The sequence below is a fragment of the Chiloscyllium punctatum genome, chromosome 7 (assembly GCF_047496795.1).
Source record: "Chiloscyllium punctatum isolate Juve2018m chromosome 7, sChiPun1.3, whole genome shotgun sequence".
NCBI lineage: Eukaryota > Metazoa > Chordata > Chondrichthyes > Orectolobiformes > Hemiscylliidae > Chiloscyllium > Chiloscyllium punctatum.
In genome coordinates this window covers 69389645-69411512 of record NC_092745.1, presented here as the reverse complement: position 1 = coordinate 69411512, position 21868 = coordinate 69389645, and the positions used below count along the sequence as shown (strand labels likewise).

The 21868-nt window shown below is 42.8% G+C and overlaps 1 protein-coding gene across 7 annotated transcripts in view; it reads left to right on the top strand.

Annotated features, from left to right (window-relative positions):
• nos1apa (nitric oxide synthase 1 (neuronal) adaptor protein a) overlaps nt 1–21868 on the top strand; it is a 389677-nt gene that overhangs the window by 329025 nt on the left and 38784 nt on the right. For all 7 annotated transcript variants that reach the window (XM_072573931.1, XM_072573933.1, XM_072573930.1 and 4 more), the window contains 2 exons: nt 8626–8790; nt 20832–20997. In XM_072573931.1, the coding sequence (XP_072430032.1) occupies nt 8626–8790; nt 20832–20997 (331 nt within the window). The remainder of the gene's footprint in view (nt 1–8625; nt 8791–20831; nt 20998–21868) is intronic.

The window sequence follows — 21868 nt, the reverse complement described above, 5'->3', positions numbered from 1 at the left end:
CTCAGATGGGATTCTTCTGCTTAAAATTGGCATCTTGTTGATCCTTGTGAATGCTCACAATATTGAGATCTGTGCACATGGATAACCTGCTATTGCTGGTCAATTCGTGTTCATCTTGTGGCTCCCATGCGGAATCACCATTGTTGCAGAACATATTCCCAGGGAGTGCAAAGTCCCACACACTTTTATTTCTGCTTCCTAGCTATTGCATCAGTATTGGCAATGGAAACTAATGCTTGCAAATCTGTTTGGTCTGGCAACAGCAGCTTCGGCTTTTGTGTGATTTTTGAGCAATGTGTTGACCTTTCTCTTTCTCCAAGCGATCATCTTGGAAAGCTTTGAAGGGCATTGATGCTGAGGTGAAAGTCATAGCCCTTGACATTCAAGGCCACATTCGACTGAGTGTGGTATCAAGGAACCAGCGCAAAACTGGAATCAGTGGATATCATTGAGAAACTCTTTGCTGGTTGGAGTCATAACTGGCACATAGGAAGGTGATTGTGGTTGATGGAGTTCAGTCATCTCAGCTGCAGGACATCTCTGCAGGAGTTCCTCAGGGTAGTGTCCTAGGCCCAGCCATCTTCCGCTGCTTCATCACTGACTTTCCCTCCATCGTTAGGTCAGAAGTGAGTGTGCTCGGCGATGACTGTACAATATATGGCACCATTCACAACTCCTCAGATACTGAAGCATTCCATGTTCGAATGCAACAAGATCTGGATAATGCCCAGATTTGGGCTGACGAGTGGCAAGCAACATTTGTACCATACAAATACCAGTCTTTGACAGTATCCAATCAGAAATGACTTAACCACAACCCCATGACATTCAACCCCATGTATTACCATCACTGAATGTCCTACTATCAACATGGTTGGGGTTACCATTGACCAGAAACTCAGCTGGACTCTCCACAAACACAGTGGCTACAAGAGCAGGTCAGAGGCAAGGAATACTACAGCAAGTGTTTACCTTCTGGCTTCCCAAAGCCTGTCCAGCATCTGCAAGGAACAAGTCAGGAGTGTGATGGATTACTCCCCATTTGCCTGGATGAGTGCAGCTCCAACAACAATGAAGATGCTTGACACCATCCAGGACAAAACAGCCTGGTGATTGGCACCACTTCCACAAGCATTTACTCACTCCACCACCAACACTCAGTAGCAGCTTTGTGTGCTATCTACAAGATGCACTGCAGAAATTCATCAAAGATTCTCAGGCAGCACCTTCCAAACCCAATACTACTAACATCTAGAAGGGCAAGGGCAGCGGGTATGTGAGAACTGTGCAGTTGCAGCACCAGGCTGTGACGCATCTCACTAAAGTGAGAGTAAAGGAAACCCAAGCTTAGAGCTTGGGACGTGAAAGGTATCCAGGGCAGAACTAGTTTGGTGAAGCTTGCTGTTTATGAAAATCTAGAGTTATAGCTGTGAGGAAGTGCAGTTTCCCAGAATCCAGGGGAGCACGGACCCAAGAAGGAAGGTTGACCATCAGCACTCACTGTGGTAGTCCGGAATGGGACAGTGTTTCAACATCAGATCATCAAATATTAACAATTAGAATCCCTTGTGAAGTTTGAATGAGATATAGTGACCCACAATGTCACAAAACATTTTATTGGGGGCTGGGGAGGGGGCTTGTTACTTAGAAATTCACGGGAGCGCTCTCAGCCACTCTTCCTGTTTCAATCTGTTCGATGGGATGTTTGTTCGTTGGCCATATTGGCCCCGTGTTAAATTTGGAATGTCAAAATTTGCGCAGTCTAAACTTCTCTTTGTCAGTTATTGTTGCATGTTTGTTTGAGTAAGTTTTATTTGTTACTCTTTGACTGAAGAGGCCTGGCTGAATTAGTTCTAATACTAAATCAGGTACACTCTGACACCTATATAATTGGCTGTATCATCCAATCTGGTTCAACATCTTTGTGAGCATTGGAAAGGAGGAACACAAAATGAATTTGTGTACCTCTCCAATCTCAGTCTAATATCTGCTTCTGTGTCTTTTCTCATCTGTGGAATTAGCAACTCTTATTATGTGGTCTGCTTATATTAATCATTGCCTGTTTCTCGCTGGCATTTCCATAGCACCATTTTGCTCTTCTCCTTGGCTGCTGCTTATCACTCTTCCATTTTCTCACGCTAAACCTCAAATCTCCAAACGGGCATCTAACGCAGGAAATTGACCCGGACAGTCCATCAGGTCTGGCGGCAGCTCCTGGAAATACATGCGCGCAGAGACCGAGGATTGCTAAGGGACTCGGGCCACAGGAGAGTGAGGGCAGGATGAGGTTTACAGGCTATGGTCATGGGAGGTGGGGCAGAAGTGAGATGTGGTTCTCAGCTGGCACAGCCAAACTCTGCCAACACCTCAATGCCACATCCCTTAGTCAGGCCCTGAGTGCCTTTGAAGAAGGGGACCTCTTCCCCGAAGCCCACAGGTGATTTGCTTTTCAGGCTTCCTACTGCCTCACCCGCTACTGGTTGAAGACTTGGGTGTTATTCAGGGAAGAGAGGTTGTGAGGGCAATTGCTGACTCCCTGCCCAATTAAATGCCAAACTTGTCCTGCCCAACCACCAAATCCACCTGATGTCAGAGAGCATTCAATTCATCTGTCTGCCTCTCTCCAGTTATTTTCTCTGTTTTCCTGTAGCTCCTTTTCCCCCCTCTCCAATTAGGCCAGAGGCAGAACATACCTCAAGATTTGTGATAAATGCACACAGGTCTTTCCTGTTTTGTGACCCTTAGAATGCCAGCTTCACAATGCTAAGCATTCCCAATGCAGAAGTCAGTGGCTGGAGGCAATGCATCTATAGTGCATCAACAGCTCGCTAATGTCTTATTTAACAGAAAGAGCATTGATCCCCACAGACCTTAACATATGGCACATCAGTCAGTGTAATTTAATTTATCGAGGTAGCTCTGAATGGTTTCCTTCCCCACCTCCACTTAGAGGAAACAACAGTCTACAAACTTATAAAGTAAAATGAACCTATCCATTTAATAAACAGAAAAGATTTTCCAAACCATATCCACAGCAACAGCAGATGCGATGAATGAGAATCCATTCACCAACCCTGTTTACCAACGATCCTCAGTTCCAAACTGGTACCAAATTAGAGTCGAGAGCGTGGTGCTGGAAAAGCACAGCCGGTCAGTCAGCATCCGAGGAGCAGGAGAATCGATGTTTCAGGCACAAGCCCTTCATCAGGAATGGTATCAAATTGGAAGGTTCCCTGCTTTAGAGAGTTGATGTTACGTTTGCAATTGAAAATGCATATCTCAAGTTGGATCTGAGCAAATATCTCCTCTACCATGTTGAGTGGAATTCAACGCCCCAGCCCCATCCCAGAGGCGTGATCTGAGGGTATAAGTTGTGGTCCCCACTGCTTTCCTGCCTCTGCCAATTTAAGTTCAGGGCAAGAAGGCTCATGGGTAGTCCGTCCACCGAAATCTTCATCAAATGTCTACATCCTAAAGTGCACATTTAATGGCCTTTTAAGGGCCTCATACTTAGTTAAATATGGATTTCCCAGAGTGAAAACAAATAGAATGTATATTTTTTAAAAAGTAAGGGAATTTGTTGCCCATCATCCTACTATCGACAGGTCAGGGAGCTCTCACATGGAGAACCATAAAAGCAGACCAGCTTTTCTGGGGGTGGAGGTAGCTGAAAGCTTGTCCATGTTGGCCTGAAGTATTGTCTCAACACAATAAGTCTTCCAGCATGCCACTCTCCCAGTCTAAGGGTCTGTGGAAGGTATGGCTGAGAGTCAGTAGGTGTTTTTGTGGGGCCCTCTTGTGGTGTAGTGGTTCTGTCCCTACCCCGTGGACTGGGAGTCCCCAGGTTTGAGTCCCACCTGCGCAGAGGCATGTCACGACATCTCTGAACAAGCTGGTTAGAAGTAAAAGATTTAAAGAAGGAAAGGAAGGGTTTGGGGGGGTGGGGGCGCGGTGGGGGTGGTGGGGGTGTTCTGGAGAGAGCATGGAGGACCACACTCTAACCTATCTTATGCCTCCACACCAACACAACTATTGCCTCCCTGCCACCCCACCATACCTCTATAATCCTGAGCCACCACGAGTGCATTACCTCTTGGAAAGCAGGATCTCTGTCTCCAGGAGCCTACATCCCTGACAAGCATGACACTGGCAGTGACTTTCTACAACAGAGGCAATGCGGACTTCCTGCTGGTTGTTGCTGAGGAAGTTTGGATCATTACACTGGCGCCTACCTTGTAGATCTACCCTGAATCCAAGGCAACAGTGCAAACAAGTGTTGTAACCTCTGAAAATTAACCTTGAACTTGTGCACTGTAACTTATATCTTGAAGTTTCTTTATCGACTAATGTGTTGTCACGTTCACTGATATTAATGATGTTGGTGTTCAAATGCCTCCTAATGTTATGACACTGTGGTATTTCTATAGTCATCCTTATGCTGAGACCAATCATATCACAGATTAGAATCCCTACAGCATGGAAGGTATTTGTGAAGGGGGGATCCGTCTGCCTTCTGTTGACATTTGTTCATCTCTTTATACGACTTGTTTCTGGCAGTACAAATCTCAGTTTTCATCCCCCAAATCACCCTTCCTGGTTATCAGGGGCTATGGACTGTCTTGCAGTGCCACGGTCACACTCCCTTCACTGCTGCCCTGCCCAAGGTCAGGTAATTGGCGAGGCAGGCTGGGACACTGTCTCGTTTTATATCAGGTTAGTCCCCATCTGCTTTCAGTACAGGCATGGAAGTAATTTGCTGTAAATATGATACTATGGTAATTCATATTGTGATGACGTGGACCTCCTTTGGAAATAATAGCTTTCGTATCTTAACTAGCTGAAGTTTGCAGCTACTTCAGGGAGACATATGAGGAGGGAGTAGAGGAAAGTCTTCCTGCTTCAAATTGAGCAGTAAGTTTCCGATGTCCAGTTTGGAAGAACGTGAGGGAAGGAGGCCTTTCAGCCTCAGTGAGCATCCTTGTGAACAGCCAACAGTCTTCTTAATATAACACGTAACTGTCTTCTAAATGATACCACGATCTTTCCTCCACCGCCCTACATTAAAGGTGCCCTGTTTGTGGGCTCACTCAATCAAGGCAAAAGGCGGCACGGTAGCTCAGTGGTTAGCACTGCTGCCTCACAGCGCCAGGGACTCTGGTTCAATTCCAGCCTCGGGCGACTGTCTGTGGGGAGTTTGCACATTCTCCCCATGTCTGCGTGGGTTTCCTCTGGGTGCTCCAGTTTCCACCCAAAATCCAAAGATGTGCATGTTAGGTGAATTGGCCAGAGTGTTCAGGGATGTGAAGGTTGGGTGAATTAGTCAGGGGTTAAATGTAGGGGAAAGGGTCTGGGTGCATTCGGAGTGTTGATGTGAACTTGTTGGGCCGAAGGGCCTGTTTCCACACTTTAGGGGATTCTATGATCAATGATCAGTTCTGATATCCAAGGTAAGTGCTAAGATTGTGCATTGTTAGAATTAGATTTATTGTCACATATACTGAAGTACAGGAATACAGTGTAAAACTTCATATGGCACCGTCTTAGGTACAAATCTTCGATACAAAATTGAGAAATAAAGAAAAAAGGTTACGTTACCTTCCAGTGATTCATGGTATAAATTAGAAAATAAGAAATAAAGTTAAAAGGATAAGCGTGGCGGTCAGATAACCGGATTGCAGATTAACATTACCTTGCAGTAGATCAGAGCAGGAGCATTCCACACTTGATCTGACCAGGTTCGCAAGCCGCTGACCACCCACACCAGTCCCCAGTCCACTCCGGGCCTCCAGTCTTCACTCAGTTTAAGTACTGATTTTGACCCAGGCGTTGGGATTTGCATTTTCATTGAGCTTTCGAGAAGGAAGATAGGGGGTGGTGGGGGGGCGGGGGGGCAGTAATGGGCCTGAGGTCAGAATAGTAATTATCCATCCAGGCTCATCCCCTGGATGCATCCTTTTGTGAAGTCTGGAATTGAAGGACAGCCTAAGTCACAGTGGCGGGGAAACTGTCATTGACTGTAATAAAAGTCCATTTGGTTCACAGATGCCCTTTAGGAAGGAAATCTACCATCCTTAACCTGGTCTGACCTACATGTGACTCCTGACCCACAGCAATGTGGTTGACTCTTAACTGACCTCTGAAATGGCCCAGTAAGTCATTCAGTTCAAGGGCATTCTGGGGATGGGCAAAAATTGCTGGTCTGGTCTGTGATGCCTATATCCCATTTAAAAGAATAAACTTTTAGGAAAGGAAGCGTTATCATTCTCTGGTTTTTTTAATCATTGAATTGTGTGGGAAAACAGTCGGTCTGGGGGCCATGGATGAAATGTTATCCTATGTTATCTTAAAAAATACTCCAAATAATTAAAAAGAACTGCCATATACAGTCAGCATAAACCAATGCTGATTTAATGACACTTAGCAACTACGCTTTACTCACTGTTTCCCTCCTGCAAGATGCTTCAGAAAAGGTATCTTAAAAAGCTGGCAAAGCTGCAGTTGACTTTATTCTCTGATAAATTAACTGAACTGAATTCACGGTTAATAACCAAGCTTTATTTGCCCAGCTTTTGTGTCCAGAAATGATGATTCTGCGAGGTGCTGATTGCATCTGGGCGTTTGTCCTGTATCGTGTTGTACTTTCACACATTCTGAATACTTAACTGGGCAGTGAGTCAGAATACTGTGTTCAGATTAAATAAGAGAAGCTAAGCCTGTGGAATTGGGACACTCAATACCGTGGATTTCTCTTTTGTCCTTTTGTTTGGATGTATGAAGCAATCAGTTTCTTTTTCAGCAAGAAGTGTAGAAAGGTGCTAGAATTCTATTAATAAGGCTATATGCTTGGCACAAAAGCCTGTACATCACTGTTTGAATCCCAATTTCTGAAACTGTGGTGTTAATTCAGCTGGACCTTTTTGTTGCTGCCTTATACATGTCTTTATATCTGTGAAGTATTGTTTATGAAGTTTTAAATACTTTCCCTCAACAACCCATCCCAAAGGCGATGCCAATGTCACTGAAAAGGATTAAGATTTAATGAAAAGTTGCTTCGTGCAGCTAAATGAGTGGTTACATTTGCGAACGGAACATCTGTGGAGCTGCATCGGAAGCCTGCAATCATCCAGGGCTTTGGGAGAAAGAGAAGTAATTTGGTTTACAGAGTGGAGCAGAGGTACTTGTAACTGGGAAAAGTGGAACCAAAGCTCAGGCTAGCCCAGGCCGAGAGCAGAGACTAACTAGGCCTCTAGTGAAGTTTACATTGGTTTGCTTTATATTTTTGTAGGACAGCAGGGAGACCATTCATAAAATATATTCGACAATAATCAAATCACCGATATCTAAAGTTATCGTGAAACGTGAAAAGAAGATAGTATGTTGCAGCTAATAAATCAGGTGGTAATAATGGAGATAAATGTATAACATGTTTTGTATGGAACTCCTCAGGCTGTATTCTAAACTCAAGTGGGAAAATAGTGGCCTGCGACTATCCTCATTAAAGTTTCATTTGTTGATATTGCTATTAGCAATTTTTAGTTTTAAATCATAAGCACAATGTCAGTTCTACTGAATAATAACCGCTTTATCCATTCTTGATTGGCAGTAAAGCTCCTGAAACTCAAATTTTGGCTAACAGTAATATTCAGAGCTATCACACCTTCAGATCTATTGATCAATACGCCAGAAATTGAAAGTAGCAACATGTTGAGTACATACGCTTTCTCAACACAAACACATTCGGATGAAAAGTCTTCGACTTTACATAAGTGTAGAAAAGTGGCCAGGTTTTCAAACTTGTACGAGAAAGGTAATATTTCTGGTCTTGTTTTTTGCAAATCAGATGGTGGCACAATATGTGCTTCCTAATTGTTAAAGAGCCATATTCAGACTGAGGTCTGTTGTACAATCTGCCTTCTTAATGCCAAACAGCCTACCAACCAGTGAAACTTAGCATCATGCATACTTAAAATAATGAGCAGAGTGCTAAACCCCAACTATATAGACTGCATCTCAGCTGTTTTGGAAAATTTGATCAGTAAGGCAGACAGAGTTACGGAAGCATAAAATTTTTGCCGAATGCCTGGTAACAATGATAGGGATACGATTTTGAAAATGAATTGTCAAGCTGAAAAGAAAAGAAATCTCCTATTACAATGACTTTATGAGGTGCAATTTAATCCGAACAACACCTTTTGCCTGCTTTTTTCAAACAAACTGGGAAACTTTCATTGCCAATGGTCCCTTTAATATTTTCTCAGTATTGTCTAGTAGGGAGCTGCATTGACACTTGATGACACTCGATCAATAGCCCAGCACAATCTCCCTGTTCTCAGGAACAATTTTCCTGAATCTATACATGAAGGGCTGGTGATTAAAATCCTAATGCCTTTTGGCATACTCTACCAATGAGACTTTCAATATCGGAGCACTGTTAGAGGGTTCAACTTCATTGGCCTCTGGTAAGATCAGAATTAATAAAAGAAAGCCTGACTTGGAACAATGCAGAAACAAAGCTTCCAAGCACTACTGTCTGGTAAATATTAAAGGACAGAAATAGAGAGATAAAATGATCCCACTCCTCCCTTTTGATGATAATTTGACATGTTTTCCCTCCCTGTCTTTCAGCTCCATGACGACAGTCCTAGCATTCTCCTGGCTACTCCCAAGATGTTGCTGCCTTCCGCAAGCCAGCTGCCGTCAGGCACCCCACTCTCAGTTCACCACCAGATCCAGCTCCTTCAACAGCACCTACAACAGCAACAGCAGCAGACCCAGGTGGCTGTGGCCCAGGTAAGAAAAAGCCAGTAGGCTAGGCCTTGGTGTCGCTGTGTACAGAACTCAAACCAGTTCAACTTGAGCTGTAATAATTCCAATGTTGCTTTCAATAGAAGACTTCAATTGGGCATAGGGAGAGAGGAGAATCATGGCAGCTTATGTAAAGAAAGGCGGCAGTTTGATTGACCCAAGTGTCCTCCTTTAGCAATTTGTTTAATTTATACAACAGCTCTTAAGAAGTTTTTTACTGATTAAATTTGTGTTGTTGCACTCCAGCATTTCATAAAGGCGCAGCCTGTTTCTGATGGCATCACGATTGGATTACTTCATATTTCCCAGTGTATATCTAAATGGGTCCACGAGAATGGCACAGAAGCTGAAACAGTCGCATAATTAACACCACAATACTTTTAATGTCGTGGGTTTTTTTTAAACCAAGACTTGAAACATTAACAAATGAAGACCAAGTTGACTATAATTCATAAATAATTTTCTTTCCCTTCTTAAATTTATACTCCATGTAAACATCTTTATATTGGATCATGATTTCACATCTATGTGTAATCTCCTGCAGTTTTAGAGCCATTCGGGATCTGTGTTCTTTAAATTCTCGCTTCTCTTCAACTTGCTTCATATCTCCAGTCTGGACCTTTACTCATTGGGGGCAGCCACATTTTTGGAGCTCCCTGTTGGCTTTCTCACCACCTGCCTAAGTCCAGATTTCCACAGAGTTACACCAACTCTGGAAGCATTCCAAAACAGTGGACTACAGGATCTCCAATTCATTCCCAGTGCTGTCAGTCTTCACCGAGATGGGATAAGGAGACTGATAGTTGTTGAGAGTGTGTTGCTGGAAAAGCACAGCGGGTCAGGCAGCATCCGAGGAACACGACTGATAGCGTGCCTGCACTCTGGACTTTAGGCCTGATTGGCTTCATTGTGGGATGGGATAGACATCTCCTGGACAACTGCAACTATCCAAGAGTTGAGTCCACATCTGGAATACTTATAATACGTGGCCTATCAGAGGAGTCCTGATCCATCGTCTTGATGTGGGAACTATTTGAAGAGTAAATTCAAAAGACAGTAATCATTCTCCTTACGTGCTCCTTCTTCCCTCTCTGTTCCAACTCAGTGCTGAGTCATGCCCCAATGCCCCCCAATAGCCTCATTCTAACTTGGACTATTCTCCCAATGGCCCCTCATTCTCCAAGTCAACCCTTCCCTGCCCATTCAGTCAGTATGCACCATGCAGATGGGGTCTTGTGCTACTGTCCCTGCCTCCGAGCCAGAAACTTTGGGTTCAGGTCTCACCTGCTTATGTTACACCATCTCTAAGTAGTATATTATGTAGTTAATGTAATCAGTGAGCCAAAAGGTATCTGCTCAGAAAAAAAAACACCCTACTCAAAAATCTGGTCTAGAAAAAATAAGCTGCGATCCCCTCAACCCTATAAATGTGTCAATCAGACAGATCACTCAAGTATCAATAACAGAGGTGTCACACTTCTTAATCTTAGACAAATAATGATTAGGAAACAGTTTCTTCTCTTTACTCTATTAAAAAAAACCCAGGATTTTCAATAGTTCTATTAAATCTCCCCTTATCCTCTCTGATCCAAAGAGAACAATTTTAGCTTCTCCACTCTCTCTATGTAATTGACCTCCACCATCCTGGCATCATCCTGGTGAACCTGCATTGTACCTTCTTCAGTGCCTTGACACCCTCCTTCTAGTGTAGTGCTCAGGACTGTATGCAGTACTCCAGCTGAGGCTGAACCAGAGGATCCCATGGCACTGTTTTAAATATTTTATTTATTTTCTAATCAACCTGTTCAGAGAAGTTATTACACACCCCTTGGGGCTGGTGGAACTTGCGTCTGTGCCTCCTATTCCAGAGGTAGGAATACTACTACTGCATCAAAGGACCCCTGTAGTTCTGTTTCTAAAAAAAAGAGGGAAGCTGTTTCTGGTGTCCTGGTCGATATATTGATGGATCAGACATGAACAGTAAAAATTGATTACCTGGTCACTATCCCATGGATGTCTAAATAAACTCTGCCTGTCTCCTGTATTGCAATAGCGGCTACACTTTAAACCACTCCAGTGCCTCTGAGTGTTTCTGAATGATATGAGATTGTGAAGGATGCTACATTAAATGCATCTTCTTAAATGTTCTTTGATTTCTCAGACATTGTAAATTCCTTCAGCATCTAACTCCAAGAATGCCAGTATGTGCTCATAAATGGAATGAAAATGTTCACCCCCTCAGTCAGTTCGGTTCACTGTCATGGTGCAGCTTCCCCCCAGCTTTGCTTATCTTCACTTGATTTCCTTGTTATTTTTACATTGTTTCACAGGCTTTAGTGTCTATCCTAATGAGCAGTTCATGTACTGCTTCCATGCATTGCCTCATTGATCAGCTTGCTGAAGCTTGCCTGCCCAGAGCCCTCTGGTATCCATCAATCAACAGCTGCAGTCCTTTCTGATGGTGACAGAATTTCAGCTGTCTTCAACACAGTGGGGTCTGACCATAGTTTCCAGGGGCCTGATCTTTCTGATGGTTTCCTGGCCACGCGCTGATGACATGTCCATCTTAAGTTGATGAATCAGGATATTAACCCTTGCTTGTCCATGGAGAAATGAACTGAGCATTGCTAAATTACCTTTTTATATTTGCAAACCTTGCTTAGTTCAACCATGTTGAACCCTTTTAGCAATCTGGGATTCACTGCCCTAAAGTGGTTTAGTTGGAGCTTGATAGATTTGTAAGTTGGGATGTCAAGAGAAAAGAAAGGTGTGTAAATGGAATTGAGATACAGACCAACCACAAGTGCAGAGCTTGATGGACAGAGTGATCCAATCCTGCTTCTATGTCCCTATAAAACATGAGGATGAAATCATAATGATTGCCCAAGGAAGCGTTGCTTCAATCAGTTATGAATGTCCTGTTTTTTTTTCCCTGGTGTGATTCAAAGGTTACGCTTGCAAACTTTATAAGGGGGAGGCAATGGTCTTGTGGCATTTTGACTAGACTATTAATCCAGAGACCCAGGCAATGTTCCGGGGACCTAGATTCGAATCTCACTGTGTGAAATAGTAAAATCTGAATTCAATAAAAACTCTGGAATTAGGAGTCTTATGGTGATCACGAAACCATTCTCGGAAAATCCATCTGGTTCGCTAATGTTGTTTAGGGAAGGAAACTGCCATCCTTACCTGGTCTGGCCTACATGTGACTCCAGCAATGTGGTTGAATCTTAACTGCCCACTGGGCAATTAGGGGTGGGCAATAAATGCTACTCTGACCAGGGCAGTCCACATTCCATGAATGAATTAAAAATAAAATAAGACTACAGTTATATCATAAATCATAGATTTCACTGACACTCTGTGACTGCTGTAAATGACTCCCGAACAATGAGGAATCGAGGAACTGGGGAGAAAAGAAGGTGGCCGATCTCCAATTCCTTGCAACCAGTGTGGCAGCACAATGGCTCAGTGGTTAGCACGGCTGCCTCACAGCGCCAGGGACCCAGGTAAGATTCCACCTTCGGGTGACTGTCTGTGTGGACAATCTCCCCGTGTCTGCGTGGGTTTGCTGCGGTTTCCTCCCACAGACCAAAGCTGAGTAGATAAGGTGGATAGGCCACGGGAAATGCAGGGTTACAGGGATGGGGTAGGGGTAGATGGGTGGGTCAGGATCTCTTCGGAGGGTCTGCCTGGACTCAATGGACTGAGTGGCCTCCTTCCACACGTCAGGATTCTATGATTCTCTAGAAACTGAGAGACTGTCTGCTGCCATCCCTATGTATACATAATTTATTTGTTCAAAATGCTACAAAATCTTAATTTGAACCCTGTGCTAAAAATTAAATGTAGATTAGGGTAGCATCACGTGATTAGGATGAACTGCTGATACCTTGTTCAGTTGGAAGGAATCTGCTTCATGTTCGAGACCATATTGGGCAAACATCCCCAAATTTCAACCAAACTTGAAAAAGGGATAGAACCAAATTAAATGTTTCTTCAGGCAGACAGGTCTTAGTTTAATTTTTGGTGTTTGTGAAGGATGAAATATTTGAGCGGTTTTTCTTTGGCACTATTTGTTAAAATGATGAAAGGTTTCTTTTGGCTTGTCGTCTCAGTGTTAGGAATATTGCCAAAACGGTTATGGAATGACAAAGGAAATGCCATCAGTGTTTCCCTGCTGTGGAGCTGCTGTTTGTTTCTCTAGCCTTGCAGTGATATATTCTGACAAGAAGCTCATTATGGCTTTATATACATGCAAATGTTTTCTTAGTGAAGTTTTGTGCTTTCATCTGACCTCTGATGCATAAGTTAGGTTAAAGACAACAAGTATCATTGACATAGATAAATACTGCAAAAGACACACTGAATTTGCAATGATTGATTTACACATGTTGCATGTTTTGTATTGTGCACTGTTTATTGAAATATGTCTCTCTTGCTGCTGCTAAATATGCTTATTCTTCCTGGGTGTGATCCTATACCATCCCAGACGTAACATTCACACTGTGGAAAATGCTCCATGATACCAACTTTTGGTATTTTATATGAAGAACTGCATCCTCTTTATAAGTGATGTGATCAATTCTTCCTTGTGTGACTGTGAAAGGACAGTTTGTAAAAGCCACTTGGTTATCACTGTGCACTGAAACAGGACTGGGAAATAGATAGCAGTCAAAAATATTCCTTTCCCTGGTGGCTACTAAAAGGTCAAAATTCCGTAAGTTTAGGTTAAAACAGTCCTCGTTGTCGCAATTAATAAGCTGAGTGTGATTTCAAGTGATAGACATTGTTCTGAGTTTGATATGTAATTCTTAAGCCATTGCACAAAGTCTTGGAAACACCCCATCCACATCCTGCTAACCAAAATATAAACTCTTCATTCCTATTCTTTCTCTCCTACCAAGTACCCATGTAACACAGTCATTTTAAAATCCAGTTTCTCTCATTGAGCTAATAACTTCTTGTGGAAAGTTGTATTGAATCTATTGATACTTCCCTATTCACCATGTTAGAGATCACAAAGACAACAACCTTGATCAGACAGACATGACTTTCCCTTCTCCAAATCACAGTGACACCGTTTGATCAACTGATACCCATCCAAGGGCTCAGTCGCTCTATCATTGAAAACCAATAGATATCAGTCCAGGAAATCATCTTCTCTTAAGTCCCATTATCTTCTCACATGCTGTTTTTGCTTATACTATGCCAAATCTATTTAAGTTTCACTTCTGAATAATGTTTAACTTTCCTGATAATTAGTATGCTGTTCTCTTCCTCACTTGTGAAAATAGATGCATCATGTTCATTTAAGAAGTCTGACAGTTTCTTATTGTCTACTGTAGTTTCACCAGAATCCAGCTGTAATGGGACAAATTTCCCTTTAGCATCCTCTTTCTCTTAATATAAAAGTAAATCTTTTGCTGTGGAGGTTTTTGGTGAATTGAGTTCTGTTCTTAGGCTCAGAGATTTGTGGCATTTGTGGCATTAACAATTTGACAGTGATTGAGATTCCACCTGTAAATATCACAGTATGGTCAACTAGAACATAGAGTCGTAGAGCTGTACAACACGGAAACAGACTGGCTTGGACAAGTTGAACCAATCAGATACACTAAATTAACTTAGCCCCGTTTGTCAGCATTTGGCTCATATCCCCCTAAACCCTTCCTTTTCATATACCCATCCAGATGCCTTTTAAATGCTGCAATTGTACCAGCCTCCACCACTTTCTCTGGCAGCTCATTCCATACATGCACCACCCTCTGCGAGAAAATGTTGTCCCTTAGGTTTCTTTTAAATCTTTCCCCTATCTCCTCAAACCTATGCCCTAATTTTGGACTTTCCTACTATGGGAAAACAACCTGGTCTATTTACCCTATGCATGCCCCTTATGACCATATAAACCTTCAGCCTCAGATGCTCCAGGGAAAACAGCCCCAGCCTATTCAACCTCTCCCTATAGGTCAAATCCTCCAACCATGGCAACATGCTTGTAAATCTTTTTTGATCTCTTTCAAGTTTCACAACATCTTTCCTGTAGGAGGGAGACCAGAATTGCACGCAATATTCCAAAAGTGGCCAAACCAATGTCCTGTACACCCACAACATGACATCGCAACTCCTCTACTCAACACTCTGACCATTTAAGGAAAGCATATTAAACGCCTTCTTCACTATCCTATCTATCTGCAACTCCACTTTCAAGGAACTATGAACCTTCACTGCAAGGTCTCTTTTTGTTCAGCAATACTTCCCAGTCCCTTACCATTAAGTGTATAAGTCCAGCTCTGACTTGCCTTTCCAAAATAGAGCACTTCACATTTATCTAAATTAAACTCCAGCTGCCACTCCTCACCCGTTAACCCATCTGATTAAGATCCCGTTGTACTCTGAGGTAGCCTTCACTGTTCACTACACCTCCAATTTTCATGTCATCTGCAAACTTACTGTCCATTCCACGTATATTCACATCCAAATCATTTATATAAATGACATGAAGTAGTGGACCCAGCACCAACTCTTGCGGTGCATCGCTGGTCACAGGACTCCAGTCCAAAAAAATAACCCTCCATGATCATTCCCTTTCTCCAACTTCAAACCAATTTTGTATCCACATGGCTAGTTCTCCCTGGATTCCATGTGATCTAATCTTGCTAGCCAGTCTACCATGAGAAACCTTGTCGAAGTCTAGCTGAAGTCCAATGTCCATCGCTCTGCCCTCCTCAATCGTCTTTGTCACTTCTTCAGAAAACTCAGTCAAGTTAGTGATACACAATTTCCCATGCACAAAACCATATTGACTATCTCTAATCAGTTCTTGCCTTTGCAAATACATGTAACTCCTGTCCAGAATCCCCTCCAACAGCTAACCCACCACTGACGTCAGGCTCACCTGGCCTTTTCTTACCACCGTTCTTAAATAATGATGCGGAGCTGCTGGTGTTGGTCTGGGGTGGACAAAGTTCAAAATCACACAACAGATTATAGTCCAACAGGTTTATTTCGAAGTCGAGAATGTAGTGCTGGAAAAGCACAGCAGGCCAGGCAGCTTCCTGATGAAGGACTCTTGCCTGAAAAGTCGATTCTCTTACTCCTCGGATGCTACCTGACCTGCTGTGCTTATCCAGCACCACACTCTCGACTCTGATCTTCAGCATCTGCAATCCTCGTTTTCTCCAGGTTTGTTTGGAAGCACGCTCCAAAAGCTAGTGCTTCCAAATAAACCTGTTGGATTGTGACCTGGTGTTGTGTGATTTTTAACTTTCTTAAATACTGACACCACATTGGGAAGTATAAGGCTTGGATTGAGGCACGTTGTGCCGATGGAGAAGAAACTGGAAATATCTTGATAAATTTGCCTCTGCTACTCAACACATATTTTGGTGAGCTTTAAACAGGTGTCAATTTGTGGTATAACCAATTTAACAGTGCTTGAGGCTCACGTTAGATGTTCCCCAAAACTGCCATCCCTCACTTTAATTAGGCCACAAAAATTGTATATATTTTTAATTTAAAGTATGCTTGGCACTCTGCCATTTAGGAAGGTAAAGTGAGTTTTGAAAGCCAGTTTTTATTGTAAGATTATTCAGTGTGAGTGCTTTTCAAATAAAATGTAGAAACAGGATCCCTAGCTCAATCAATCCTCAATTTAATAAGAACAAGAAAAGGCGTGTTCTTGATAATCTCGCCATTGAAGTGGTGTCAGTTAAAGTTGCAGGGTGGCAAGGTGCATAGTCTTTTCATTCACTGCAGCTTCCTACAATTTCTAGCTTGTGGTTGTGACTGAATTGATGAACAATGTTCACAGAAACTATAATAGAAATAGCTGGAGAAACACAGCAAGTCTGGCAGCATCTGTGGAGAGAAAGTACAGTTAACCTTTCGGGTCCAGTAACGCTGCTGCAGAGCAGTTCTAAAGAAGGGCCTCTGGACTTGATGTTCACTCTGCTTTCTCTCCACAGATGCTGCCAAACCTGCTGAGTTTCTCCAGCAATTGGGTAGTTTTTGTTTCAGATCTTTAGCATCCGTAGTTCTTTAGTTTTATTTGAGCAGAAACTTTGTTATGGTCATTGCTGTCACTGGCAATGGAGATTTCAGGCTCTTGTTGCTGCTTTTTCGAGAAATAGAGACTTGATTCTTGACAAATGCAAAACTGTTGATTAAATTAAACCTTTGGCATATCTAACACTCTGTACCTGAGGAACAGACTGAATGTCTTGTGTTTGAGTGTTTGTGATGATGTCGAAAGTGAAATTAATTTTGGTTACTTAGAGCATCATCATCATCATCTAAAAGCTAAGAATCTGTGTTGATGTCAATGTGCTGCATATTGAGGACTGGATGGGCAAAAGATGAGATGGACTTGTATGCATTTCCAAGATGGTTTGGGTGCTTCTGTCAACTGGAATTGTAAAACCACATCTGCAAGTAAATGCTAACAGGCACAATTTTTCCTGTCACAGTATTTATCAACCCTCCATGTAACATCCAGTCTGAGCCCCAAAAGAAAAGCAATGTTAGCATTACACAGGATGCGTTCTTATTGTCATTATACCGCAATGCAATTAACATTCAGCAAATGGGCAGAAAATCTGATGAGCTCATAGACAATGCTGTCTTGGAAGCCTAGTTTGAAAATTGATGGGATAATTGACCCCTTCCCCTGTTCAAAATTTTTGCCAATTTATCATTTCTCTTATAGTCCTATTCAATGGGTGACACTGTGACTCAGTGGTTAGCACTGCAGCCTCATAGCGCCAGGGACCCAGGTTCGATTCCACCCTCGGGCAACTCTGTCCGTGTGGAATTTGCACATTCTTCCCGCATCTGCGTGGGTTTCCTCCAGGTGCTCCAGTTTCCTCCCACAATCCAAAGATGTCCAGGTTAGATGTTAAATTGCCCATAGTGTCCAGTGATGTGTAGGCTAGGTGGATTAGCCATAGAAAATGCAGAGTTACAGGAATAGGAGGGGGGGGGATGGATGTGTGTGGGATCTCTTCGGAGGGTCAGTGTGGACTTGGTGGGCCAATGGCTTTCACATTATGGGGATTCTGTAATTCTTTGATGATTGGAATTGGAACTTGTATCTTCTGACTGATTGAAGAGCGGTTTGCATGACAAATATAAAGTAAATTTACCACAATGTGAGTCAGTTATGTTTGTGGCCATATTAGGGTCATCGAGGCCTACAGCACAGCAAAAGGCCCTTTGGCCCATCGCTCTATGCCAGTCACAAACTTACCACCTAACTATTCAAATCCTTTTTACCAGCACATGGTCTTGGCATCTCAAGTGAACACCTAAATGCTACATAAATATAACAAGGGTTTCTGCTTCTAACACCTTCACAGGCAGTGAGTGCCAGATTCCCACCACCCTCTGGTTGAAAAAGAATTTCCTCACATCTCTTCTAAATCTCTTGCCTCTTACCTTAAAACTTTGTTCCTTCCACCACTGGGAAAAGTTTCTTCCTAGCTACCCTGTCCATGCCCCTCATAAATTTATACATTTCAACCATGTCCCTCTCCAGTCTCCAAAGAAAACAAGCCCATTATATCCAATTTCTGTTCATACCTAAAGCTTTCCTGATCAATTAACATCTTGGTAAATCTCTGCACTGCAGTCACATCCCTCCTATAATATGGATTATGGCAATGATGCTGAAATGGAGAATTTTTATTAACCTTGGGACCTCTGGGCTTATGGATTTAATTTGATGGCTTTCCCCAAAATCTGCCAAAGGAAACAAGACGTAAAATGCCTGCTGCCACTGTGAGAGTGAGCCTATTTGCTGTATTCCATATGTTATTAGTACTCAAATCGAAAGCTGGGGGAGTTGTGAACATGGTTGTGTATGAGGATCTCTATTCAATGCCTGTGAGTTGGGCCAAGTGTAAGTTTCTAAACCGATGGAGAGAAAGATCACACAGGCAGCTCCCTTTCCCGATACATTATAGGACACAAGATAATAACACTCACACCCCTCCCCCATTCCTCATTATGTAACAGCTTGTGTAAATTCTGTGTGAAAATACTGTGAGTTTGTCAGACTCAATAGATGCTAATATTCTTGGTGTTGGTAGAAAACTGTGGATATATTAAGAGGATTAGTTATTAATTGACTGAACAAGTAGTTAATTGTCATGTTTGCAGTAGAATAATTGTGGTATTTGATTAGTGAATCAACCAGCAGCAAAAATCTACTGTTTAAGGCAAATATATTAATATTGGCAGCTTAAATTAATGAGCTATGGTGAAAGGTTAACAGAACATATCAACTGTTAGATAGGAATACAAAACCAAGATCGTGAGGCTACCAAACATGGGGAAGTGTTTAACTCATTTCCTTCCCTATTGTATCCCCCGACATCCCGATGCACTTTGAAATGTAGTCTTTTTGAAGAAAATCCTGTAGTGTAGGAAATGTAGCAATCGGTTTATACATGCTCTCACTGACACAATGATCAGGTAGTTTACACTGAAAATGGTTTTGGTTGCGTGATAATTATCTTGAGGAAGACTCCCCTGCTTTACCACAAAGATCCCACAGCACTGTTTCAATGTATCCACGAAATGGATCAGGATGTAAGGATACAGCAAGTCGTGGAGTTTAAACCATCCTGTCACTTCACTGTCACCTGGTCAATAATATCTAAACTCCCTGCCTCATACCATTTGTGGGAGCATTGACACTGCCAAGACCATTCAGAATTTGAACAAGAAGGGTCAGTATTATGTTCTCAGGATAAGTAGGAAGGACAATTTAAAGAGGCACTCCATCCATGCCAACATCCCGAGAACAAACAAGGGGATGTAATGTTTCTGCCCCACAGGAGGCAGTTAACAGCAGGACTGCAGGAGGAACACATTCAAGCAGGCGATAAAGGAGGAATAGTGAGAAATATTGGATAGTTAAAAACGAATCAGGAAATAATGAATGGTGGGCGAGTGGGTGCCTGGATTTGAAAACTGAATGAAATCATTCAAACTATTAGAAACCATGGACTAATACTGTTTAAGAACCAACTACATTGGTAGCGCTGTTTATACCAGCTAGAATGTCACAGATGCAGTGACAATTTTCTTTGAAGCATTTTAAAGGAAGGACAGGCCCCTGTCATAGGGGAGAAAGTGAGGACTGCAGATGCTGGAGATCAGAGCTGAAAATGTGTTGCTGGAAAAGCGCAGCAGGCCAGGCAGCATCCAAGAAGCAGGAGAATCGACATATTCCTGAAGAAGGGCTCATGCCCGAAACGTCGATTCTCCTGCTTCTTGGATGCTGCCTGACCTGCTGCGCTTTTCCAGCAACACATTTTCAGGCCCCTGTCATAGCCCTTTTTTGATGGGGGAGGGGCGGGGTTGTTGGTGCTACATCAAAAAGCCTTTTATCCTCCTGGGGGGTAAAATAACACGTGCGGAGGTCATATGGTTAGATGTATTGAAGTTAGAATGTCACATGATTGTGTCAGCAGGAAGTCTGCAAACAATAAAAAAATCCTCATTATAAAGTAAGTTTAATCACAGATTGAGTTATAATAACTATAAAATCTCAGGTGAGTGAAGTTCTAGGTTTATTTTAAAGGAGGCTGCTATTAGAAGAATCATAGAATCCCTGCAGTGTGGAAGCAACCTATTCAGCCCATTGAGCCAACAGTGACGCTTTAAAGAGCATCTCACCCAGTAACCTTCCCTTCCCCCCCCCCCCCCCCCCCCCATTCCATGCATCCCATCGCAAATTCACCTAACCTGCACATCTTTGGACCTTGGGAGGAAACTAGAGCACCCAGTGGAAACCCACGCAGATACGGGAGGAAGGTGCAAACTCCACTTAGCCAATCACCAGAGGCTGGAATCGAACCCGGGTCTCTGGTCCTGTGAGGCAGCAGTACTAGCCACTATGCCACAGTGCCACCCTTAAAAACAGTGAACGATTGCAAACTGTGTGTGTGTGTGTTTTTCTCGGAAGATTCTTCCATCTGGAATGTACAACTTAACTCTGTCCCTTTTTTGTGCTGGGGCAGGTTCATTTACTGAAGGATCAGTTGGCAGCCGAGGCAGCAGCTAGGATTGAGGCCCAGGCTCGAGTCCATCAGCTGCTGCTCCAGAATAAGGACCTACTGAAACACATCTCACTGCTCGTGAAGCAAGTGCAAGAACTGGAGCTCAAACTTGCTGGCCACAGTTCAAGTAAGAGAATATTGGTAACTCTGTAGCCAGACCACAATAAATATTCGACTTTGGCAGCTGGTGTGGCTGATTGACATGAGAAAATGATTAGGTCTCGAAATGCAGCTCTTTGAGAGTTTGTGTTGCCAAGTATTTGTGCAAGTTCTGTTTATACTGCAGATCCCAACTTAATAAATGATCCTTTGCGCCCTCCATGGCTTTGCAATGTTTACCGCAACATATGCACATCAAATGCATCGCACATTTGCATTTTTGTGTGAATCTGTGGTGACATAAACATTTCTGAGCTGAGAGAAATATTTCCGTTCTGAAAAAGCTGGGTTTTCATTACCTTGCAGGATTGCTGTCATCATTCTCATAGGGTGCTGAGAAAAATACATTTGGGCCTTTGTAAGGGAATATATTTATTATGATGGAGTTTTAATACTTATACATTTGACAACTTAATCGCATCTTGATCTGATGGGCTGAGGAGTGGCAAATGGAGTAGTATTTAGATATATGTGAGGTGATGCATTTTGGAAAGGCAAAATAGGGCAGGACATATACACTTAATGGTAGGTTCCTGGGGAGTGCTGCTGAACAAAGAGACCTTGGAGTGCAGGTTCATAGCTCCTTGAAACTGTAGTCACAGGTAGTGAAGAAGGTGTTTGGTATGCTTTCCTTTATTGGTCAGAGCATTGAGTATAGGAGTTGGGAGGTCATGTTACGGCTGTACAGGACATTGGTTAGGCTACTTTTGGAATACCGCCTGCAATTCTGGTCTCCCTGCCATGGGAAAGATGTTGTGAAACTTGAAAAGGTTCAGAAAAGATTTACAAGAATGTTGCAACAACATTAGCAAATTTGCTGATGATACAAAGCTGGGTGG